Source organism: Malassezia japonica, chromosome 1 (genome assembly GCF_029542785.1).
Source record: "Malassezia japonica chromosome 1, complete sequence".
NCBI lineage: Eukaryota > Fungi > Basidiomycota > Malasseziomycetes > Malasseziales > Malasseziaceae > Malassezia > Malassezia japonica.
Genome location: NC_083370.1, coordinates 1631338 through 1654580, shown reverse-complemented (window position 1 = coordinate 1654580; position 23243 = coordinate 1631338). Strand labels below are relative to the sequence as shown.

Genomic DNA, 23243 nt, shown 5'->3' with positions numbered 1-23243 from the left:
GTATTGCACTAGACTACGTAGTAGCATCCACGTCACTTTTCCCGCCTCATTACCTCTATCTACTCGTACAGATCCTCCTTTTGCGCGCCGTCCTTCTTCAGCGCACGGTACTGCTGCACGGCGCGCGTCCGCTCCTCGTCCAGAATACGCTGCCGAGCGAGCGACGGCTTCGGGCGTGCAGCTGCCTGTGCCTCGACGGCCATGAGCGGCTTCTTGCGTTCTTTCGGGCGCACGGTCAGTGTCGGCGGCGCCTGCGCAACGTCGTGCAGCGAGCGCGATGCGGCTGCACGCTTCCAGTCTGCGGCGGCCTCCTCGTGCGCCTGCTCCGGATCCGCCTTGCGCTTCTTGGCCTTGAGAAGCTCACGCCTCCGTGCGCGCTTCTTGGTATTCGACTCGGACCTATTCTCGCGGCGCATCGTAGCATTGATATCCGACGAAAACGCGCTCTCGACACGCTGGTTAAAGTCGCTTAGGCGCTCGTTGGGGCGGATGCGCATCGCCTCCTTTTCCTTTTCGTGCTTCTCGCGCTTCGGCGGCGGCCCGGAAAAGAGGAAGCGTGCGCTGCGGGGAATATCGTTCATGCCCTTGCTCGACGACGGCGCGAGGTTGAAGCCCATCGTCTCGCGCTGCGCCACACGCGCCGAGTGCTTCGCCCGTTTGTTCGGCATGAAAAAGTGGGTGGAGGTTGCGGAAACCGTGATGGACGAGCCGCTTGGCGAATGCGGCGTACTGGCGCTCGTGCAGGATCCGGCGCGTGCGGCGCTGGTGAAGCAAGGCGCCGAGGCCAAAGTGTACCGCGTGTGCCTGTACGAAGTGGAAGACGGCGTGACGCTCCCCAACGCGGCGCCGGCCGATCGAAAGACGACCGAGCACACGATCCTGCTCAAGCACCGCTTCTTTAAGCGGTACCGCCACCCCACGCTCTCTGCGTCGATTACCGTGTCGCGCACCGTCGGCGAGGCACGGTCGCTCGTGCGGTGTGCGCGCAGCGGCGTCAACGTGCCGCGCGTCGAGCTCGTGGACGAAACGCGCGGCCTCCTGGGCCTCGAGTGGATCGACGGCGTGAGTGTCCGCCGCTGGCTCGGCGGCCTGCCCGAAGAAGGCGAGGAGGACGCGGCGCTCCCAGCGAATGTTGCGTCGCCCACTGAGGCCAATCAGCGTACGTACCCTTTCTTCTGACTCAGTCTCGGTCATGGACAAGATCGGCGCGCAGCTCGCGCAGATGCACTGTGCGGACGTGATCCACGGCGATCTGACCACGAGCAACATGATGCTGCGCACCGGCGGCGCGCTCGAGCTGGTCGTGATCGATTTTGGGCTCGCGAGCGTGTCGAGTTTCTGGGAGGACAAGGCGGTGGATCTGTACGTGCTCGAGCGTGCGTTTGCGTCGACGCACCCCGCGTCCCAGTCGCTCTTCCACCGCGTGCTGGACAGCTACGCGCAGCATACCGAGCGCCTGACGACGCCGGCAAAAGGCGGCAAGGCGCAGCACGCGTGGGACCATATCTATGCGCGGCTGCAAGAAGTGCGGCTGCGGGGCCGCAAGCGGTCCATGGTGGGGTAGCCGGTAGTCGATACTCGTAATGCTTTTCATACTATACACTACAGCCACCCCGGCTTGTGCTCGGGGTCGAGCTGCACCCGCGCGAGGTCAAACATCTCGATAAACTCCTCGTCGGCGATCTTGTCACCCGCAAAGCGCGCGTACTCCTCCAGGATGCTAATGTGGCTCCATCCCTGCAGGCGCCGCAGGCACCCCACGAGGCACCCCACGCGGTACTTGCCCTTGTTGCAGTGGATCAGCACGGGGTGGTTGCGCTTGTCGAGCACATGCTCGAGCGCGAGCGCGACTTCAGCCTCGTCCACTGCGTTAGTCGGTCGACCTACTCTCTGTGAACGGCTCCTTGTTCATATTTACGCGGTGGTGAAAGACGTTGAGGTGCTCAGCGGCCGCCCACTCGCGCACATTCTCGCGGTAGTCGTCGTTGGCCAGGTATACGATGCTGCGCAAATTGAGGCGCTGCAAAAATCGAAAGTTGCGCTCATTCGGGTGCCCGCTACGGTACACGCCCGGCGCAACCATGTCAAAGTTCAGCGGGGGCACCACAATCTCTTTCGACGCGCTCGCGCGGCTCACCCACATCCCCCGCGCCCCGGCGTCGGGCATGGTCAAAAGAGCCACGTGGCTTCAGCCCGTCTTCCATGGCGCAGCGACCGAGCGGAGGTGCGAATCGCGGCGCGACGCCGCCGTCGGGCGCGCGGCACTCGACGCCGCTGCCGGGCATGAGCGACACGGCATCCATGCTGCGTACACGCCGCGCAAGCGGACTGCGTGCGCCGCAGCAAGACGAGATCGACGATTTCGAGGTCGAGACACCCGGCGACGCCGCGCTGCACGAGCTCCCGTCGGGGATCGTGATGCCAGGTGTAAAGGGCACGCGGTCCAAGGAGCAGGTGCCCGCCGAGATCTCGGGAGGGGCGCGTGCGAACAAGACACTCAAGGCGCCGACCGGCGCGCGCGCGGCGTACCCCCGGGCCGCCCCGCCCAAGCTCCCGTCGAAAGGCGGCGGGCAGAGCGCGGCGAGCGGCCCGCTGCGTGTCGCAGGCCCGAGCAAGCCGCCGGCGGGCCCGTCGCTCAAGGGCACGCCCGCGCGTGTGCCGCGCTACTCGCTGCCGGTGCGCGCCGAGAAGCCGGTGAGGACCAGCAAAGTGAGCGGCCGCCATGTGCTGCTGCCGAGCGAGAGCCAGCTTGCGCCGCTGCCGCAGGAGCCCGGCGAGGAGGAGGACGAGGATGAGGACGAGGAGGACGACGACGATGCGCCGACGCGCACGCCCGAGCGTCCTCGCTTTGCGCCTCCCCGGGGCCCGAAGCGAAAAGGGCCGGTGTACTATGCGTTTGAGCGCATGCCGCCGCAGCAGCGTGTGTACACCGACCTCCCCCGCCTGACGTCGTATGCGATCTCTGCCTCGGTCCATATTCCGACGCTGCTGGGTTTCCTGCGCCGCGAGCACGGCGTGCGTCCGCGTCTGTACGAAGAGTGTGCGTACGTCCTCTACTTTAAGCCGCTCTTGCCCGGCTTTGGGCGTGCGACAGTGCGTTCCTCGCGCGAGCCTCGCAGCGGGTCGCCCGGCGCCGAGTCGCGGCACGAGCGTGCGATTGAGGCGCACGAAGAGAGCGGCTACGTTGGCGGCTACTTTGAGCAGCCCGACGACCAGACCAACTTTGATCCTGCCGACGGCTACATCCAAGGCGGCGAGCGCAGCGGCGGTGCACCGGATGCGCCGCCTGCGCTCGAGGCGCCCGCGCCGACCGAGGAAGTGCGCATCGACAACCTCCTGACCGAGACGATGGTCGAAGAGGCGCGTGTCCCGCCGCCGACCGAGGACAACTTTGATCCGACGAATGCCGACCGTGCCGGCGCGCGTGACATGCTGCTGCAAGAGTCGCAGGAGCGCGGCGACGAGCCGCGCGAAGTCGAGGAGCCGAGCCCCGCCAAGCTGCGCAAGCTGCGTATCAACGAGGCGTCGCACATGCACAACGGCACGGTGAACGAGCACGCGCCTGCGGCGATCCGCGACGCGATGCAGATGGGCGAGCTGGTGGTGCTGCCGTACGGCGTCGTGGTCATGTTCAACTTTACCGAGTCGGAGGAAGAGTCGATTATCGAGGATATCATGGCGTCCGGCAGCGTGCGCACGCCGCACCGCATGTACGACCAGGAGCTCTTTCACTTTTGCTACGACCCGAACGTGCAGTCGCCGCGCATCTACAACGACTTTTTCACGTTCCGCGCGCCGAACCACCTGCTCAAGCTCTCGCTTGCGCACGCCATCGCGCAGAGCACCAAGCTGTCCGAGTTTGAGGAGAGCATGCACCGCACGCTCGAGCTCACGAGCCACATTCCCCGCGAGCTCGCGCAGACCGGAGAGCTGCGTGTGAACCGCCGGGGGGCGCTGCGCATGTCGGGGCACCTCTTTAAGCTGCGCGTCGACGTGAATCTCACGTCCGACGTCCTGGACACGCCCGATCTCTTTTGGAGCGAGGCGAGCCTGCAGGCGCTCTACGACGCGATCCGCGAGTACCTCGAGATCGACCAGCGCGCCGAGACACTCAACGAGCGCCTCGCCGTCGCCAACGACCTCCTGGAAATCATCCACGAGCACCTCAACAACAACGCTATGAGCAAGATCACGTGGATCATCATCGCCTTGATCGTCGCCGCGTGTATCGTCGCGGTCGGCGAAATCTCGGCACGTCTGCTTGTATCGGCCCGTCATAGCTCATAGCTACTGCCCAGCATCGTATAACTCGCTTCCACAGATCCGGCGGAACTCGGCGAGGTGCGTCTGCGACGCATCGACACGCGCCACCTGCGTCAGTAGCGCGACGTACCACTTCGAGCAGCGAGCCGCACGCGACACGCAGCGAGTCTTTGGGAGAGAACTCGACGACGAGCACGCTCTGGTCTTGTTGGGTCTGCGCATCGGCGACGACCAGCACGCGGCGCGACCAGTCGCCTTGAAGGCTGCGCACGGCCGCCTCGGCCTCGGCCACCGAGCCGACCTGTTGTGCGGGCTGCACGAGGGCAGCGACCGCCTCCTCCGGCGACGAGTCCTCGCCAGATGCGAGCTCCTTTACATAGTCGGATGCGCGGATCGCACCGAGCACCGCGCCCACGTCCACGTCCCCTACCGAAAAGAGCGGCACGGCCATGGTGATGACTAAACCGACACCCGCTACCATGGCCGACGCCGACGCGGGGGGCGCCCCGTCGCTCGCGGGATTCCACTGTATGTCTTGTAGCTGACGCAGCGATTGCCTCGATGCTGAATCACCCCCGGCGGCGACCCCATCCGATCGATGCAGGCGCCGCGCGCTTTCCGCCGGTCGGGCCGGCGTCGCACGCCTTGTCCGAGCTCGCCGCGCCGGACCGCCGCGCGCTCGACGAGTACGTCGCGACGTACGGCGCGCTCTTTGACCGCTTTGAGCGCGAGCACAGCACGAGTGCACGCCCGATCGAGGCGCCGCGCCGCCTGCCGCCGCTCAGCACCGTGCCCCAGGTGTTTTTTGGGAGCGAGTTTGATCTCAGCAAGCAGTATACCTTTGACCTGGTCACCGAGCGCTACAAGCAGACGACCGCGCTGGGTCTGAGCGGCGACGACACGTCGCCTTACGGCGTCGTGCTCAACCAGATGCTCCAGGAGAAGCTGAGCTACTACTCGGACGTCATCGAGCAGCACCTCGTCGTCGAGATCGGCGCACGCAGCGCGTCCTTCTTTGATGCGCTCGCGACGCTCCAGAAGCTGGGTGCGGATACCGCCGCATGCATCACGGAGCTCACCGCGCTCCAGCAGCACCTCGACGAGGTCGACGTACACGTCGCCGAAGGACTGCGCCTCGCCGAGCTCCACGCACAGCGCCAGGAGCTCGAGAAGCAGGAAAACATGCTCAAGGACGTGCGCCGCCTGATCGAGCGCCGCGACCTCTTGCTGCTGCTCGTGCAGCACGGCGAGCTGGAAAACGCACTCGCAGTCCTCGACGAGCTCGCCAAGGAGCTCGGCACGGAAAAGAAGCTCCAGGCGCTCGCACCGATCGCGCCGCAGCTCGCCGAGGCGCGCACGAATATCGGCGCGGCGCTCCAGCGCGAGCTTGCTGCGCTCGTCGACGAGGCATTGCACACGTCCCTCGACCTCGCACCGGCGCACGCCAAGGACCTCGCTGTAGACGCGGCGCTCCCAGAGCCGAGTGGGAGCGATACGAGCGTTCCCCCGCCGCTTGCGCGTCTCGTCGCGCTCCTCGCACGCAGCGGCGCACTCACAGAAGCGCTCACAGAGTACGCACACCACGCCCCTGAGCGCCTCGAGCAGGTGGCACGCACCGCACTCGGCGCCGAGAAGGAGCTCAGCTGGACCGCGGCGCTGCCGACCGAGGCGAACCAGGAGGCGCTGCAGCGCGTCAAGGACGCGGATTGGCCGACGTACGTCACGGTCAGCACGCTCGTCCTGCGCACGCTCCTCCTCAGCGCCCGCCACTGCGCCACCCAGGACGCCAAGATGCGCGCGGCGCTCCAAGACCCGCCGGCACATAAGGCGCTCGACGCGGCGACGCAGGCGGCGTGGGCGCGTGCGCAGCGCGTCGCGGCACACACGCTCGGCGTGCGCACGCCGCGCCTCATGGAGCAGTCGCTCGCCGAGTTTGTGCCGTACTTTGCGCTCGCATGGCGCTTTGTGCACCTCGCCGAAGGCGCGACCGAGAAAGCAGTCGTGGGGCTACGCAGCCAGGTCCTTGCACAGGCCAAGGCGTTCCTCGCGCACTTTCACAAGACGCGCATCGAGCGCGCAGTCAAGGCGGTGGAAGACGAGGTATGGTCGCCCGCGCCAGTCGCGCCGGAGCTTGCCGAGGTCGTCCGCCAGATTGTCACGTCGGCGAACGAGGACTTGGACGCGTACCGCATCGCGCCGGTCCTGCACGCATCGTCGCCGGCGCCACCGGCGCCCAAGAGCGAGGAAGGGCAGCGCACGCTACAGCTTAACGACCAGCGCTACTTTGTCGTGCGTGCGAGCGGCGTCGTGCTCAACTTCCTCGGTGAGTACGTCCGCGTGGTCGTCAACCTGCCGATGTTTGTCGCCGAAGCGCTGGGATGGATCGTCGAGTTCCTCAAGCAGTTCAACTCGCGGACGTGCCAGGTGGTGCTCGGCGCAGGCGCGATGCGCTCGGCGGGCCTCAAAAACATCACGGCACGCCACCTCGCGCTCGCCTCGCAGTCGCTCTCGCTGATGGTCGCGCTGATTGCGCCGCTGCGTGCGCTGTGCAAGCGCCATCTGAGTGCGACGCAGGCCGTGCTCCTGACCGAGTTCGACAAGCTGCAGCGCGACTTTTCCGAGCACCAGCTCGAGATCCACGCCAAGCTCGTCGCGATTATGGGCGACCGCGTGCAGGTGCACATGCGCGCACTCAGTGCCCAGGAATGGGACGCACCGATCCAGGGCGAGGTGCAGCCGAGCCAGGCGATCCAAGACCTCGTGCGCGAAACAGGCACGCTGCACCGCGTCATGGTACAGTACCTCGAGTCCAACGTCGTCCAGGCCATCCTGACCAAGGTGTGCCAGGATATCGACAATGGCCTCGGTACAACGATTGCGCGTGTCGAAGTGCGGTCGCCCGAGGCACACAAGCGCATGGTTTGCGATGCGGAGCACATTGCCGTCAAGATGCGCGCACTGCACGAGACGGCGTGGAAGGGCGACAAGACGGCCGAGGTGATGCAGACCAAGTCGGCGCCACCGGCGCCGGTTGCGCGTGCGTCCATGGAAAAGACGGGTGGCGACTCGACGCCGCCGCTCGCGTACCGTCCCCGCTTCTCGTTCGGCAAGCGGCCGCCGGCGACGCAGTCGCCGCGCCTGAACGCGATGGACTCGTTCGAGCAGGCGCGCGAAAATGCGCCGTCCGTGCCGCCGAAGGAGGATGCCGAAAAGGCAGGCGGCGCGCAGGCCAAGGCCGAGGCCGAGAAGGCTCCCGAGTCGAAAGCGTTGCCGAGTGAGCCAAAGGACGAGGGCAAGCCTCCCGTGCCTGCCAAGGGGGCCAGCGCCAGCGAGGCCGAGCCTGTGAAGGAGGCCGAATTTACCCAGGACGAGGCAGCCAAAGAGGCTGAGCCTGTCAAGGGGACTGAGCCTGTCAAGGAGACTGGACCTGTCAAGGAAGCAGAGCCTGTCAAGGAGACTGAGCCTGTCAAGGAGACTGGACCTGCCAAGGTAGCAGAGCCTGCCAAGGGAGCGGAGCCTGTCACAGAAACCGAGCCTGTCAAAGAGACCGAGCCTGCCACGGCCGGGCCTGCCAAGGCCGAGCCTACAATGAACGCCCCCGAGTCAGAATCGTCGGCCAAGCCTGCTACCAACACACCCGAGGCCTCGCAGGGCGAAAAGGTGCACAGTGCGCCCCAAGAGACAGCAGAGCCCAAAGCGGCCGAGGAGCCCACAAAGCCCGAGGAACCGAAAGAGGTGCCCAAGGAGGCACCCAAGGAAGAGACCAAGGTGAACGGCACAGCCAAAGGGGCGGCCGACAAGACGCCCGAGACGCCTTCGAAAGACGCTACACCAGAGACGTCGGGCACCACTACCCCCTCGACGCCGCCCCGTGGCAAGACGTCCAGGTCGACGGGCCGTATGGCACTGCAACAGCGCCTGGCCGAGTCTATGCGTCGCCGCGCGGCACAGCCAAAGACGGGCACGGAAAGCCCTACAAAGAGTGCCACTGCGGGCGAGGTAACCAAGTCGGGCGATGCTAAGCAAGAAGCCAAGCCTGAGGAGCCGGAGAAGCCAAAGGCGGATGAGGCAAAGGCGGATGAAGCCAAGCCGACAGAGGCCAAGCCCGAGGATGTCGACACGAATGAGGCCAAGGCAGATGAGCCCAAGAACGAGCCCAAGAACGAGGAAATCAAGCCGAATGACGCCAAGTCCGAGGTCAAGAAGGACGAGGCCAAGTCGGACGAGGTCAAGTCGGATGAGGTCAAGTCTGAGGAACCCAAGGCAGATGTGACCAAGGCAGAAGAGCCCAAGCTTGAGCCCAAGCTTGAGGAGGCCAAGCCGGAGGAATCCAAGCCGAAAGAGCCTCAGTCGGAAGACCCCAAGTCTAACCTGAATGAAGAAACTACAGAGGCCAAGGCAGAAGAGCCCAAACCAGCGGAATCCAAGCCGGAAGAATTCAAGCCGAAAGAGCCCAAGTCAGACGAACCCAAGCCTAATCTGAATGCAGAAACTACAGAGGCCAAGGCAGAGGAGTCCAAACCAGCGGAATCCAAGCTGGAGGAGGACAGATCGGAGCCCAAAGTGGACGAGGCCAAGACGGAACCCAAGACGGAGGAACCCCAATCAGTGGCCAAGTCGGACGAGCTCAAAGCCGAGGCCAACGCAGAGGTCAACGCGGACGAGACCAATGCAAAAGAACCCAGTTCTGAGGACACCAAGCCGACAAAGACCACGTCGAACGAGTCACAGCCTGAATCCAAGGCGGAAGAGGCCAAGTCTGAGGAGACCAAAGCTACAGAACCCCAAGCTGAAACGACCAAGGCAGAAGAGGTCAAGCCTGAGGCCAAGCCTGAGGAGCCCAAGGCAGAGGAGCCCAAGCCGGACGGGCCCAAGCCGGACGAGCCCAAGGCCAAAAACACCAAGCCGGAGGACTCCGAGCCAGCCGCCGCTTAGCCCCGTACGGAGCCCCAGCTCTCACTCCTTACCCAGTCCACCACGGACACTGATACCAAAACGGAACCCACATCCAAAACTGTGTAGGATGCCGCATATCGCGGCGGTTCCATCTAATGTACATCTACTTATGCGTCGTCAATACGTGCCGTAGCTGGATTCGCTTGCTTCCCACGCCCGCGTGACGAGCGCTGCTGCCCACCGCCACGGCGCCCCCGCCGGCCGCGGCCGTCGTTGCGGTGCGAGGATTCCTGTCGCGCCGACTGCTGCTCTTGCTGCACACGCCGCGACTCTTCCTCGAACCAGCGCTCAAACGCCTCAGCCTCTTGCCGCTCACGCCGCTGCCGCTCCTGCGCAACAGTCTCTTCGTGCTGGATCTGTGCAAAGTTCTTGGGCGTCTGGCGCGCCGCTTCCTGCACCATCCCCTCGACACGCTGCTGCTGCTGGATCTGCGCAAAGGACATGGCCGGAGGCGAGCCAAACGTGTTCGGCGATGTGCCGCCAAACACGGGCGACGCACCCGACGGCGACGAGCGCCATATGCCGTTGCTGGGCGACGGCGTAGGGCGTGTCATGCTCAGCGACGAAGTCGGGCGCGACGTGCCCGGTGTCGGCCGTGCAGCGCTCGGCGACGGCGACGGGCGGCCGACACTTGGCGACGGCGACGGGCGGCCGACACTTGGCGACGGCGACGGGCGGCCGATACTCGCACTTGGCGACGGCGACGGGCGGCCAAGGCTCGGATTCGGCGACGGCCGTGCGACGCGCCCCCACGCCGGTGCAGCCGCCGGCGCCGGCGCCGGCTCCGGCACATTACGCTGCTGTTTCTTGCGCTCCTTTTGCGAGACGCGTGCAGCGAGCGGCAGGCGTGCAAGGGCCTCTTGCGACTCGACCGAGACCGTAGCGCTGGGCGGCGGCGTGCCGTGCAAGACGTCCGACGGCTCCATGGGCCTCGTGCGTGGGCTCGGCACCGGCGGCGTCTCGGGCATGTGCCATCCCCCCGAGCGCGGCGTGCTATCGAGGGACCAGCGGCTGACGCTCGGCTCGCCCTGTACTGCGTCGAGCGCCGGCGAGCGCCGGGGCATCTGTGCCGTCGAGTGCCGTCCCTTGGACTGCTTGCCGACAGTGTGCCACTCGTCGTCCTTAGGCAGTGCCTCCTGGACGTCGTCCATCGCAAAGAGGAGCGAATCGTCGTTCTGCGGCATGGGCGGCAGCTCGGGCGACTTGGCGCGGTCGATCGGCGCGAGCGCCGGCGACTTTTGGCGTTTTGGTACCTTGAGGCACGCCATGTTGAGCGAGGGCTTGGGCAGGTCGAGCTCGGCGATGTACGCCTGGTGCTTGAGCGAGAGCGCAAAGAGGCGGTCGGATGCGACGGTGCGCTTCAGGTGCTGGTCCTGGCGCTGCTGGATATACGACTCGAGGCGCACGCTGTCGGTCGTTGCGAGCCCGTTGAGGAAGCCGGACTCGAGGAGCGTCTCGAGGTTGCGTGTCGCGTAGTCCATGCACACCTCGCTAAACGCCGTGGCATTGTGGCGGTTCGCGTCGGCGAGCAGCGCGCCGACATTGGTCGGCTTGATGCGCTGTCTGAGCAGCGTCAGGCACAGCGCCTGGAGTTTGTCGAGGAGCAGCTCGTCGGCAAACTGGAGCACGTCCAGCACAAGGTCCATAAACTGGTCCGGCGTGCGCTCCGTGTCGCTCCCTGCAAAGATCGCGAGGCCCGCGTCGGTATAGAGGTATTGGAGGCCGATGCGCACCACGTCCCAGTGCCAGTGTGGCGTGTCGACGTGCGTCGTGCCTTGGTCGCCCCGCGTGCGGTGCCACTCGAGCAGCGCCTGGAGCATCGGCGAGCGGCGCAGAAAGAACGAGTGGCACGCCACGTCGCGGTCGGCGAGGTGCAGCACGACGTCCGGCGGCGCTTGTTCGCACGCACAGCCCCGTGCGTCGTGCGCAGCGACACACGCATAGAGCTGCTCGAGCGCGCCGCGCAGCGTCGGCTCTGGCGCACGAGGAACGCTCGAGAGCAGCGCGCGGTTCAGCGCGTCGAGGCCGAACGAGCTCGCGAGCATGCGCAGCTCCGGGAGGACCGGGGCATAGGTCGTGTCCAGCGAGCGGCACAGTGGCCCGACGAGCACGCCGAGGTTCGCGGTCCAGACCGGGGGCAGGTCGTCCGTATAGAGGTATTGCAAAAGGAAAAATGCAGAAATCAGCGAGAGGTCCGGCCTCTCGATCACGCACAGCGGCCCGTCGTGCGAGACATGCACGCCGAGCGCGGCTGGGGGCTGCATACGCTCCTTGGCCCAGATCGCGGCGCGGAGCGCGGGAATGCGCGTCGCAAGCACGAGACGGTGCGTAGGCACGTAGAGCGTGCCGTGCTCCACGACCAGCACCGCGTCGCACCCCGTCTCGGCAAAGACCTCGGGGAGCGCGTCGAAGGGGTAGTGCAGCTTTGCGCGCCACTCGACAGCGTTGTGCAGCAGCGTGCGGGCGTGCGCAGCGTACCGCTGGAGCGCCTGGTCGCCGTCCTGGTCGTCATCGGACGCGTCAGAGAGAGGCGTGGACCGGTGCGACGAGCAGCTGCTCGCGCTGCTCGCGCTTGCGCTCCGTGGCCGTGTGCGGTGCGCATCGCTGGGCGCGACGTGCGGCAAGAGGGCGAGCATTTCACTCTCGATGCTGCGGCCACGTACGGCAATCTCCTTGAGGCGCGGCGGCGCCTGGAGCGCCGCGTAGCTCCCCGTCTCGTTCATCTTGACACGCACGACACGCTGCAGGTACGGCACGACGTGGAACTTGGCGGCACGCGCGGCCTGCGCCTTGCTGGTGCCGCTCTCTGCACGCGCGCCGCGCAGGTAGACGTGCCCGGTGGCGGTGCAGAGGATCAGGGCGCCGTCCTGGCCGATCGCCACGTCGCGCACCGCCGAAAACTTGCGGCGCACCGACCAGACGAGCTGCGGCCGCGGCGGCGTCACCTTGGGCGTGTGGCTGCCGCGCAGGCCGGTGGGATGCTCGAGAACAAACGTAAAGAGGTCGCCATCGCCCGACAGCGCCGCAAACGTCGTTCCCGAGCACGTCAGCTTTTGGATCGTCGGCTTCGGCTGCGACTGCCGTGGGCGAAAGACGGACATGTCGGACGACAGGCGTGGCACCGGAAAGGTGATGCGAAAGTGCGTGTCGCCGTGGAACACGACGACGTCGGACGACTCGAGCAGGCACGCCGTCGCAAACTCGGTCGCAGCGACCTGCCGCACCGGCTGGCTGATGGCCGTGACCTTGCGCGGCTGCACCTGCACCGGCGCCGCGTGGTGGTCGTAGCCGAGCTGGCCGGTATTGGTGCCCCAGGTATAGACGGCGTCTGCGGTGAAGACGACCGAGTGCAGGCGCGAGGCCGCCACGCCAAGCACCGTCTCGCGCTTGAGCGAGCCGAGCACGCGGCGTGGCGTCACCTGTATATCGAGCTCGGTGCCGTTTTGGCCGATACTCACGCCGTGCAGCGATGCGTTCGACGCGCCCGAGCGGATGGTGCCGGTGGACGATGCGACGGTCCCCATCCCCTCTTCGATCGTGAAGCCCAGCTGCGCCATGCGGTTGGAGCCAAAGGTATAAACCGCGCCGCTTGAAGCGACCAGCAGCGTGTGGTCCGCGCCGACCGCCACGCAGACGGCCGGCTCGGAAAAGTCGCGCAGGCGCTCGAGTTTCATTTGCGTCTGCGACGTGCGCCCCAGGCGCCCGAGCGTCCCGATGCCGGTGACGTATACGTTGGAGCGGCGCTCGGTCGTGAGCACGACCGTGTGCCACTTGGACATGGCCACGTCGCGCACGCGCAGGCGGTTAAAGCGTGAGCCTGGCGTTGGGCCAGCCTCGGTGCGTGCGAGCTTGACGCGCTCCGGCAGTACGCAGTCGTTGCAGTGCTCGAGGCCGAGATTATAGTTGCGGTTGGCCCCCCACACAAAGAGCTCGGCGCCGTGCGCGGCGTCGTCCGGCGTCGGGCTCGTGCCGTCGACGGTGAGATTGTACAAATCGAAGGGCGTAAGGCCCTCCCAGTCGCGCAGCAGCGGATCCGTATCCGCCCGTTGCAACAGAATTATGGCGGTGCGCAGATTCCCATAGTACATGGCGCGGTGCAGCGCCGTCCAGCCACTTTCGTGGTCCTGCAAATTGACATTCACCGACGGATGGCTGAGGAGCTGCTGCAAGTACTCCCCTGCCATTGTCTCGTCGGCGGATGCGAGGTGATGAAGCACCGAGCGTCCGAATGCGTCGCGCCGGTTCACCTCGGCAGGCGTGCACGGGCCGGGCGCCTGTCCATTCGCACTCGTGCCAAAAGAGGCAGGCGAGCGCATGCGCTGCGCGCTCCGTTCGCCAGGATTGCCTTTTACTGGGTGAGATGAGGTACGTACACACGCGGCGAAAGCGCGAAAGGTCACGGACATGCCAGCAGTCTAATAGACTAGGGACAGACAGCATAGCCACCGACTCGACTCGCGTCGGTCAATGCGCGACGCCACAAGCGCATGCCGACGCGCTGCATCCACTCCACCTCGCCACGTGGGCTATACGACGAGGGCAGGATGGCCGTGCGCAGAGCATATAAGCGCGCCCCGGAGGGACGCTTCCTCTATGGACGTTACCGCGTCCTCGGGGACGATGCAGAGCGAGTCGAACGAGCCCGTGTCCCTGCCTGATGCGGGCGACTCGTCGCGCCGTACGCTGTTCTCTCGCCGCAAGACGACCAAGAACAAGCGCCGCTGGAGCCGTCTGCTCTCGCGCGACAAGAAGCGTGCCCCGACCGAGGAGGCCAAGGACGATATGGTGATCGAGATCGAGGCTCAGGTCGCCGCCGGACCGCCGGTGCTCCTCGTCTCGGGACCGGACGAGGACGGCGGGAGGACGCAGGCCACCGAGGCCCAGCGTGCCACCGAGGGCGAGCATCCTTCGGTACAAGGCCGTCGGGACGAGGAGGTCGACGCCATGAACGAAGACCAACTCGTCAATCCCCACGACGAGGCGCCGCCCGTACCGGACAAGCCCGTGCCTTCCAGTGTGACTGCGTCGGCTTCCGACCCCACTCCGCCTGTCTTGCCCGCCCCGATCCTTCCTCCGTACGACCTGGGCGCGGCCATGGAAGCCGTCTCGATCACCGAACCCGCCCCGGCTCTGTTCAAAACGGCGGTGCACGAATCCATGCACCCCGACGAGAGCCGGGACCAGGACGAGGAAGAGGACGAAGGCGAGCGGCCGCCGCCCCCGCTCCCCAACAGGTTCCTCGACGAGTTCCAGTGGCACATCAAGACCATCGAGTTCCTGCGCCGCGCCGTCGCTGGTCAGGAACGCTACCTGTATGCGATGTGGCTGCGCCGCGACGACTACAGGAAGCTGGTGCCGCCAAAGATGCTCCACGATTGGTGCAAGTACGGCAACAAGGCGCACGCCGCCATCGTGCTTGCCCTCCAGGAAGACACGCCCAGCAAGGTCCTCGACTGCATCGCGACCATGAAGGATGAAAAGATGCCCGACTGGTTCAAGGTCGAGCCGCCCTCGGTGTACGGACGCGAGGAAGAATGCCCCGACATGGCCAGTGCGATTTCCGAGCTCCTCGCTGCGCTCAACGCGATTTACGCCAAGCTCCTCGCCTGTGTCGACCCGCGCTTTGTTCGTCCGGACGAGCAGACCATGTCGCAAGTCCAGGTCGAGACGCTGTACGGCAAAGCGTCGATGGCAAAGCTCTTGGAGCCCTTTGGCGATGCCAAGCTCCTGAAGAACTTGAACGTGGAGTATACGGACGAACAGCTCCTCCTGATCCAAAGCGTGCACATGATCCTTACGGTATGTTTGCCCAACTCACACAGGACATTATGGGACGTACTGCGATGAACCTTACGTACATCGCTCGGCAGACGGCGCTCCGCGAGATTAGCCAGTGGGAGCATCTGGTGCAGAGTTCGCCGCCCATTCAATGGGAGATCCTCATGTTCTGTTTCTGCACGTGCAAGAGTCGGTCGCGTGAGGAAATGATCGAGCCGATTTCCAAGGAAGTTTTGGGGAGTCTTGCCACGGCCACATCCGCCGCCCAGTTGGCGGTGCACTTGCCGATCAAGGTGCCGTTCATTATTCCTTCTCGGTCCGGTGAACCGCTTTCGACCTATGACCTGTACACGACCAGGATCTTCCACCCCCGCCTGCGCCCGTTCCCGTAAGAATAGACCCGGATGTGATGGTAATGCTACCTTGTTCCAGTGCACGAGCCACACCCACGTGGCAGGCGCGCTATTTTTGCCAAGCCGAGTCAGATAAAGCGTGTCGAGCGCCGCGATGACGGACCAGCACACGGGCGACGAGGCAGCAATGCCGAGTCAAGACGACGAGCAGCTGCTTGCCATGGGACATACCCCGCAGCTCCATCGTAATTTTTCCTTCTTGTCGATGTTGGGCTTGGCGTTCGCCGTCCTCAATTCGTGGACCGCGCTCGCGGCGTCGATCTCGCTGGCGCTGCCCAGCGGAGGGTCCAGTGCCGTGGTTTGGGGGCTGGTCGTAGCAGGCATTTGTAATTGGTGCCTCTCCGTGTCCTTATCCGAGTTCCTCTCTGCTTTTCCTACCGCCGGCGGGCAGTACCACTGGGTCGCGTTTGTGTCGCCGCTGGGTTATCGACGCATCTTTTCATGGATTACAGGGTGGATCAACGTGGGTGGATGGATTGCATTGAGCGCAGCAGCAGGACTGCTGAGCTCTCAGCTCATTGTGGGCATGATTGCACTGTACCATCCCTCGTACAAGACGGAGCGGTGGCAGCAGTTCCTCATCTATATTGGCTATGCGCTGTGGAGCTTTACAATGAATGCATTCGGTACCAAAGTCTTGCCTGTTGCCAACAAATTCAGCTTTTTCTGGTCCATCTTGGGCCTCGCCGCGATATGCATCACGGTGCTCGCGACCAAGTCGCCCGATTTCGCGGACGCCAAGTGGGTGTTTGGCAACTTTATCAACAAGACAAGGTGGCCCAATGGCATTGCATGGCTCATGGGCCTTCTCCAAGGAAGCTTCGGCCTCACAGCCTACGACGCGGTCGCCCACATGATTGAGGAGATTCCCAACCCGTCCGTCCAAGGACCGCGCATCATGAACGCAAGTATTATCGTGGGTATTCTTACGGGATTCATCTTTCTCGTGGTGCTCATGTTTGTCTCGGGGGGGCAGGAATATCTGGAAGATGTGATTTCTTCCCCGATGACGCCGCTCGTTCGCATCTTCAAAATCGCAACGGATAACAATGCGGCAGCCGTGTGCTTGACCATGTTTCCGTTGGTCTGCCTAGTCTTTGCGGCGCTGGGATCGTCGACGACCTCGAGCCGCATGACATTTGCATTCGCTAGGGAACAAGGACTACCTGGATCCAAGTACCTTGCCCATGTTCACCCGACATTGAAACTCCCATTGAACGCATTGATCCTCACTACGACGCTCGTCGTCATTTTCGGCCTGGTCTTTTTGGGCTCTTCAAGCGCATTTAGTGCGATTACTTCCGCGGCGACCATTGCGCTAAATCTATCCTATGGTATCCCTATTGCCATCAACTGCTGCCAGGGCCGCGCCAAGCTCCCTGACCGTGCGTATCGGCTGGGGCCCGTGCTCGGCTGGACGGCCAACCTCGTGGGCGTCTCGTACGTGATCCTGACCACGGTTATGTTCTTCTTTCCCCCAGTGGTACCGGCCACAGGTACATCAATGAATTATGCCATCGTCGTGTTTGCCATTTGGCTCACGATCTGCTTGGTGTACTGGTTCGTGGCGGGCCATAAAACCTATCAAGGACCCGTGCTTGATCACGGAGCTGACCAATTGGCACCGGTGGTATTAGAAAAGTCAGATGCTGCCGAGGTGAACGAGGAGTTGTAAAGTGATACCCAAAAGAGATGTACATAGCACCCACGGATCTAGTCAAGGACAAACAAAATTCCTGGACACCGCCCCCTTGCCAAAATAATAAGAATATTCTACATACGGGGAAGATATCTAGGCCCTGTATGTTTGATAGTGACGATGCTGTTATGTCACAAGATAGTGCATCCAGTATGCACCGGTGCCCTTTGCGCAATCAAATCCACTTCGATAGCGAAATGAACGCACGGACGCCACTATCTAACTGATAATTTTATTTTTAGTCACAAAAGTTTGGGCTGATATTGACGTGCTGCAATTGCTTATCGCTCGAGCAATGGACCCCGGCCTTATTTAAAGGGTTGCCGCCCAGTCAGGGCGAGGCATCAACATGTCCCCTGTTACTGTTGACCCTGCGCATCCCGCGCCCGCAGTTCATCCTCTTGATCCCGCAACGGCCGAAGAACTCGAGGAGGCGGTCGCTCTTGTCTCCACAAAGTTTAATGACGAGCCGCTCTTTTTCCATGCGGGCGGCCTCGCTGAGCCGCCCAAGCCTATCCTGCGCAAGTACCTCCGCGCTGAGCGTAGCGGCCAGCTGATTGCTCCTCCCCCGCGTCGCATGTCGCTCATGTTTTATATTGCCAAGACCCCGCGGCTATTCGAAGCTACAGTGGATGTCACGAACAAGAACGTCGACGAGTTCACCGAGCTTCCGCGGACCAAGATGGCGCCTTTGAACCCTGAAGAAGTGAACACAATTTGCGACTTGGTGTACAACTCCGACGAGCTCAAGAAGGAGGCCGAGCGTCTGAATATCCCGCTAAGCCATATTGTGGCCGAGCCGTGGGACTTTGCTCGTGATGCGGAAAACGAGCACGACCGGAAGGCTCAAGTTTTCTTTTTCATGCGCGATCTGGAGTCGGAGGATCTGGATGCGAACCCCTATGCGTACCCTCTGGACTTTTTGATGATTATTGATCTGAACACGGACCAAGACAAGATTTCCAGTGTGCCTCGCCTCCCGCTGGGCGTGAGCACCAAGGGCGACGACGAGCCGAAGGATGGATTCAAGTTTGGAAAGCCCAAGGCTCCAGAATACGCCCACCACCTGCAAAAGGAGAAGGCTCGGACTTCGCTGAAGCCACTTCGCGTGGTTCAGCCGGAAGGCCCGAGTTTCTCGGTGGACGGCTATCTGATCGAGTGGGAAAAGTGGCGTTTCCGTATCGGCTTCAACTGGCGCGAAGGCCTTGTCTTGTATGATATTACTTTCGACGGCCGTGAAGTATTCCACCGTATCTCGCTTTCCGAGATGGTGGTGCCGTACGGTGAGCCCCGTGCTCCATTGCACCGCAAGAATGCATTTGATCTCGGTAACCTGGGTGCTGGTTTCTGCGCCAACAACCTCGGCCTTGGCTGCGACTGTCTCGGTGTGATTAAGTACTTTGATGCCAACCTTCTCGGCTTTAATGGTAAACCGTTCAAGACGGAAAATGTCGTCTGCATGCATGAAATCGATGCCGGTATCCAGTGGAAGCACACCAATTGGCGTACAGGCAACGCTAGCGTCGTGCGTCGCCGTCAGCTGCAACTGCAGACGATTATCACGGTGGCGAACTACGAGTACTGCTTCTACTACAACTTCGACCAGAGCGGCGAGATCATGTTCGACGTACTTGCCACGGGTATTCTCAGTACTACGCCTGTGGATCCCGACAACAAGGACCCTTGTGAGTTTGGTACGCGTGTTGCGCATGGTGTTCTGGGTCCCTATCATCAGCACATTTTCAACCTGCGCATTGATCCCTGCGTCGATGGTGATGGCAACTCGCTCCAGATTGTGGACAGCGTGCCGATGCCCAGGGACGAATTCAACCCTCACGGCATTGGCTACCGCACCGAGAGCCGTGTCATGAAAGAGTCGGGTACGGAAGAGATTGACGTCGCCAAAGGACGTGTGTTCAAGATTATCAATCCGAACAAGATCAACCCTACTTCGCTGCAGCCTGTTGGATACAAGCTGGTCCCAATTCCATCACAAAAGATCTTGGCGCACCCTGACTCGTGGCATGCTCGACGTTCCAATTTTGGCGACGCGCCGATCTGGGTGACCAAATATAACGAAGGTGAGCTGTTTGCTGCTGGAACCTATACGAACCAAAACGAGGGTGAGGAGGGAATCAAGTCCTGGGTTGAGCGTAAGGACAATGTCGAAAATGATGACATCGTCGTTTGGCACACTTTCTGCTTTACCCATAACCCTCGCCCGGAGGACTTCCCTGTGATGCCTGCTGAGGTGGCTCGCGTGATGCTGAAACCTAACAGTTTCTTTGAATACAATCCCACGCTGGATATCCCGCCAAGCTCGCAGGCGTTTAACCAGAGCGTTCTGTATGATGACACGAAAGCATCTCTGAATGGTTATGCGAATGGTTACGCAAATGGTCACGCGAACGGCCATGCGGACGGCGTCAATGGCGCGACGGAGGTAATGGCCGGCTCTTCGCTCAATGGCTCGTGCTGTGGCAAGACATGATTAGCCTTTTTTTACAAACCAATCTAGAATGCTGGTTATAGATCGAACTTTCCTGATTACCCACTATCTATCCCACTTGCATAAAGACAGTTGACCGGTGTCGCTGTTTGAAGCGCTAAATTTACGCCTAATCATGGGCAGGATAAGACGTATGCACGGGCCATGTCGATAAGATACGCTCTTGATAGAAAGGGTCCGCGCACTCCAAATGCCTGAAATAGATACAAATAGAAGCCCAAGGCTCCTGTAGCTGTACACCCTTGAACATGACCAGCGTTGCCGAGCTCCCTGACGAAAAGGGGACAATGGTGCTCGCCAGTCATGAAGATGCGCAGCTCCTATCCATGGGCCATAAGCCGAGTCTCGAGCGCAACTTTTCTTTTATATCCATGCTAGGGTTAGCATTTGCTATCCTGGATTCATGGACAGCGCTATCAGTTTCTATGTCGCTGGCTCTGCCCAGCGGTGGCCCGAGCTCTGTCATCTGGGGCTTGGTCACAGCAGGAATCTGTAATGTCTGTCTTTCAATGTCATTATCCGAGTTCCTATCCGCCTTCCCGACGGCGGGAGGGCAATACCACTGGGTTGCATTCGTGTCTCCGCCAGCCTATCGCCGCATTTTTTCTTGGATCACCGGTTGGATCAACGTTGGCGGTTGGATTGCTTTGAGTGCCACCGGTGGCCTGCTCAGCAGTCAACTTATCGTCGGTCTAATTGCACTAATGCATCCAAACTATGAGTCCCAGCGCTGGCACCAGTTCTTGATTTACATTGCCTACTCTGTGCTGGGCTTCCTAATCAATGCCTTTGCAACGCCTCTTCTCCCGCTGGCCAATAAGGCAAGCTTCTTTTGGTCAATGCTTGGATTTGTGGTGATTAGCATTGTTGTTCTCGCCACAGCTGCCCCCAAGTTTGCCGACGCAAAGTGGGTCTTCGGCAATTTTTTGAACGAGACCGGCTGGCCGGATGGAATCGCGTGGCTCCTGGGTCTGCTCCAAGGAAGCTTTGGACTGACTGCGTACGATGCGGTGGCGCATATGATTGAAGAAATCCCTAATCCCTCAGTGCAAGGACCGCAAATCATGAATACCAGTGTTCTAGTCGGAATCAGTACCGGATTCATTTTCCTTATGGTGCTTCTCTTTGTCTCGGGCGGTCCTGCAAATGTGGACGAGGTTATTTCGTCCACCCAGACCCCTCTTATTCATATCTTCAAGATTGCGACCAAGAACAATGCGGCTGCAGTCTGTCTTACTTTGTTCCCATTGATCTGCCTCGTGTTTGCGACACTTGGCTTTTTTACAGCGTCGAGTCGTATGACGTTTGCGTTTGCCCGGGATCGCGGAATTCCTTTCTCGCGTCAATTTTCGCATGTGCATACAACGCTCAAACTTCCTTTGAATGCACTGATGCTGACTATGGCCGTTGTGATTATTTTCGGCTGCATCTTCCTTGGTTCGTCAAGCGCATTCAATGCCATTACATCGGCATCTGTCATTGCTTTGAATTTGACGTATGGAATTCCGATCGCAATTAATTGCGCTCAAGGACGGAGCAAGCTCCCTCCCAGGGCATACAAGCTTAGCCCTCTTGTGGGATGGACAGTGAACATTGTGGGTCTCATCTATGTCTCTGTCACTACGGTCCTCTTCTTTTTCCCGCCCGAGGTGCCTACAACGGGAAGCAGTATGAACTACGCTATTGTTGCATTTGTCTTTTGGCTAACTATTTGCGTTGTTTACTGGTTCACAACTGGACGCAAAACGTACGAAGGCCCCTTGCTCGATGGTGTGCTGCACAGCCAACCGCAAAGCTTGGCAGACATTGCCATTGCGGCTGCCGACCATACGGAATTCAACATTGACGACAAAATCAAGATGGATGGAAAGGATACCCCCATTTAAAGTAAATGGTCCTTTCGTAAATAGAATACAGTGCATACGAACTACAACTACGAGTACCATAACGTCGAGCGCATAACGAAGTTAAACGTTCGTTTCCATTACGAATTGCGCATAGTGTCTGCTGTCGCTCTTGGATCAAGCAGGGTAACGAAGCGAGTGTATGGCAGGAGCGGTAGAGATACATCGCGTATATGCTGGGTTGGACACAGAGAGGTATGTGATTTCCTGGGTAAGTTGCGTAACGTACGTAGCAAAGTGGGGTGATTGTACAGAGTAAAACAAGAGCCAAAGAGGATTAGTGGCCGCAGTGAGTCGATGAACTTTGAACCCTTGTGTGTAGGCCAAGTATACGATATTGTATACTAGCATCATCCACGCATTGGGAAAAGCACCGAGCGCCGCAAACGAAGGCCCGTCTCCAATCGGACGCAAGCCCGAAAACCGTCTTGGGCGTGGCGGTGGTGTCGGAGCTCGGGACGTATTGGTGTCGGGCGGCACGTACATCATACTGTCCATGGCAAGCAAAGACATGGTCGATGGTTGCACGGGCTTGGGCACTTCGGGCTTGGTCGTAAACTTGGTGCTTAACGTGTTGAACGTGGACTGGGAAATGTAGAGTGCATGCTCCGACGTACTGAGCGCGCCTGGGAATACGCTAGAAGGGCGCAAGAATACACGCCCATGTCCAAATTTGATGGTAAACGGAAGCTGGAGGCCGAGGTAGATGGCCAATTGTCGCACAAGCGCAGCAGTATGGTATACAGCACCGTTGATATCGTCGCGGCGCAGAGTGATCATGTTGTGCAGACTGGGAAAGGGCTGGTCGCACAGATCCCATTGTGCGCGACTCCGAGACGTGGTGCTCGTTCGTTGTGACTCGGTGCTTGACTGCGAGGAGCTCAAATCTGGCGGATCGCGAGGGACGACGTGGTAAATGTGCAAGAGCTGTTTGCCCAATCGCTGGCGCTCGCTGTGTGAGAATAAGCACATACCTCTGCAGTCGTTTGGCAGTCAATTCCTGCTGCACGAGTAGCTCCTGGAGCGCCACGAGCTTGTCGTACCGAGGCCCGAGAGTGGCGTCGCTTGGCACGAGGAGCTCCTCGTGACTGCGCTGAAGTGCTTCGCGGCGCACTCGTATCTGGGTTCGTCTCTCGTCGATCTGCGCTTGGAGCAGCGCGGTAACATCGTGTGCACGTTCGACGACGCTGCGCATGTCGTCGCATTGGCATCGCTGTGCCTTGAGCTGCTGCTGCAGTCGGAGGCTCGTGAGAGGTCCCGGCGCTTCTGATCCGTCTCCATACGCAAAAGGATCGGGTATCACGTCCTTCTCCCGCTTGGGTGTAGAATCTGGCGCGCACAAGTAGGGTGATGCATTGCGGTCCTGTAGCTGCACCTTGAGGCCATCGATCTGTGACGCGATGCGAGTATGGTCTTTTTGGTGCGCCGCTAGTCGATATGCAATGCAGTTCGTGCAGTATAATGAGTCCGAGTGTATGCGGCACTGTGCGCACATTGCCCGACGTTGTGACTCGTCCCGGCTCCGTACGACCATGGCGGACCGGCGTGTGGGGAAGCCAACTTTAATTTATAGCGACGTCTTTATCTACCCTAAAAGGAGAGAGGAAATATGTTTCGCAGAGCGTGGTCTAGTGGTTAGGACTTCTCATTTACATCCAATGTGGACTGAGACGATCCCCGGTTCAATCCCGGGCGTTCTGATTTTTTATAATTTTTTTGCC

General features: G+C 61.4%; 11 protein-coding genes and 1 non-coding gene across 12 annotated transcripts; 8 read left to right on the top strand and 4 right to left on the bottom strand.

The window, feature by feature from the left end:
* Positions 1-59: 59 nt before the first annotated feature.
* MJAP1_000882 (uncharacterized protein) lies at positions 60-617 on the bottom strand (the record flags this gene model as incomplete). The annotated part of the gene is made up of 1 exon (XM_060264848.1): positions 60-617. One exon carries the CDS (start codon positions 615-617, stop codon positions 60-62), a length of 558 nt encoding a protein of 185 aa, XP_060120831.1.
* Positions 618-666: 49 nt separating this feature from the next.
* Positions 667-1564, top strand: BUD32 (non-specific serine/threonine protein kinase; the record flags this gene model as incomplete). Its single annotated transcript, XM_060264847.1, has 2 exons — positions 667-1159; positions 1185-1564. 2 exons carry the CDS (start codon positions 667-669, stop codon positions 1562-1564), a joined length of 873 nt encoding a protein of 290 aa, XP_060120830.1.
* Positions 1565-1602: 38 nt separating this feature from the next.
* On the bottom strand, positions 1603-2167 carry MJAP1_000880 (protein-tyrosine-phosphatase; the record flags this gene model as incomplete). The annotated part of the gene is made up of 2 exons (XM_060264846.1): positions 1603-1865; positions 1888-2167. 2 exons carry the CDS (start codon positions 2165-2167, stop codon positions 1603-1605), a joined length of 543 nt encoding a protein of 180 aa, XP_060120829.1.
* Positions 2168-2202: 35 nt separating this feature from the next.
* sif3 (Sad1-interacting factor 3) lies at positions 2203-4287 on the top strand (the record flags this gene model as incomplete). Its single annotated transcript, XM_060264845.1, has 1 exon — positions 2203-4287. The coding sequence occupies one exon, from the start codon at positions 2203-2205 to the stop codon at positions 4285-4287; it is 2085 nt and encodes a 694-aa protein (XP_060120828.1).
* MJAP1_000878 (uncharacterized protein) lies at positions 4288-4714 on the bottom strand (the record flags this gene model as incomplete). Its single annotated transcript, XM_060264844.1, has 2 exons — positions 4288-4371; positions 4394-4714. The coding sequence occupies 2 exons, from the start codon at positions 4712-4714 to the stop codon at positions 4288-4290; spliced, it is 405 nt and encodes a 134-aa protein (XP_060120827.1).
* Positions 4715-4742: 28 nt separating this feature from the next.
* MJAP1_000877 (uncharacterized protein) lies at positions 4743-9198 on the top strand (the record flags this gene model as incomplete). The annotated part of the gene is made up of 2 exons (XM_060264843.1): positions 4743-4791; positions 4814-9198. 2 exons carry the CDS (start codon positions 4743-4745, stop codon positions 9196-9198), a joined length of 4434 nt encoding a protein of 1477 aa, XP_060120826.1.
* Positions 9199-9326: 128 nt separating this feature from the next.
* Positions 9327-13535, bottom strand: MJAP1_000876 (uncharacterized protein; the record flags this gene model as incomplete). The annotated part of the gene is made up of 1 exon (XM_060264842.1): positions 9327-13535. One exon carries the CDS (start codon positions 13533-13535, stop codon positions 9327-9329), a length of 4209 nt encoding a protein of 1402 aa, XP_060120825.1.
* A 277-nt stretch (positions 13536-13812) lies between these two features.
* Positions 13813-15389, top strand: MJAP1_000875 (uncharacterized protein; the record flags this gene model as incomplete). The annotated part of the gene is made up of 2 exons (XM_060264841.1): positions 13813-15018; positions 15042-15389. 2 exons carry the CDS (start codon positions 13813-13815, stop codon positions 15387-15389), a joined length of 1554 nt encoding a protein of 517 aa, XP_060120824.1.
* Positions 15390-15504: 115 nt separating this feature from the next.
* MJAP1_000874 (uncharacterized protein) lies at positions 15505-17251 on the top strand (the record flags this gene model as incomplete). Its single annotated transcript, XM_060264840.1, has 2 exons — positions 15505-16850; positions 17248-17251. 2 exons carry the CDS (start codon positions 15505-15507, stop codon positions 17249-17251), a joined length of 1350 nt encoding a protein of 449 aa, XP_060120823.1.
* Positions 17252-17458: 207 nt separating this feature from the next.
* Positions 17459-19600, top strand: MJAP1_000873 (primary-amine oxidase; the record flags this gene model as incomplete). The annotated part of the gene is made up of 1 exon (XM_060264839.1): positions 17459-19600. One exon carries the CDS (start codon positions 17459-17461, stop codon positions 19598-19600), a length of 2142 nt encoding a protein of 713 aa, XP_060120822.1.
* Positions 19601-20730: 1130 nt separating this feature from the next.
* On the top strand, positions 20731-21504 carry MJAP1_000872 (uncharacterized protein; the record flags this gene model as incomplete). The annotated part of the gene is made up of 2 exons (XM_060264838.1): positions 20731-20848; positions 21206-21504. 2 exons carry the CDS (start codon positions 20731-20733, stop codon positions 21502-21504), a joined length of 417 nt encoding a protein of 138 aa, XP_060120821.1.
* Positions 21505-23139: 1635 nt separating this feature from the next.
* Positions 23140-23223, top strand: MJAP1_000871. Its single transcript has one exon. It is a non-coding gene; the product is annotated as a tRNA-Val (tRNA).
* Positions 23224-23243: the final 20 nt, after the last annotated feature.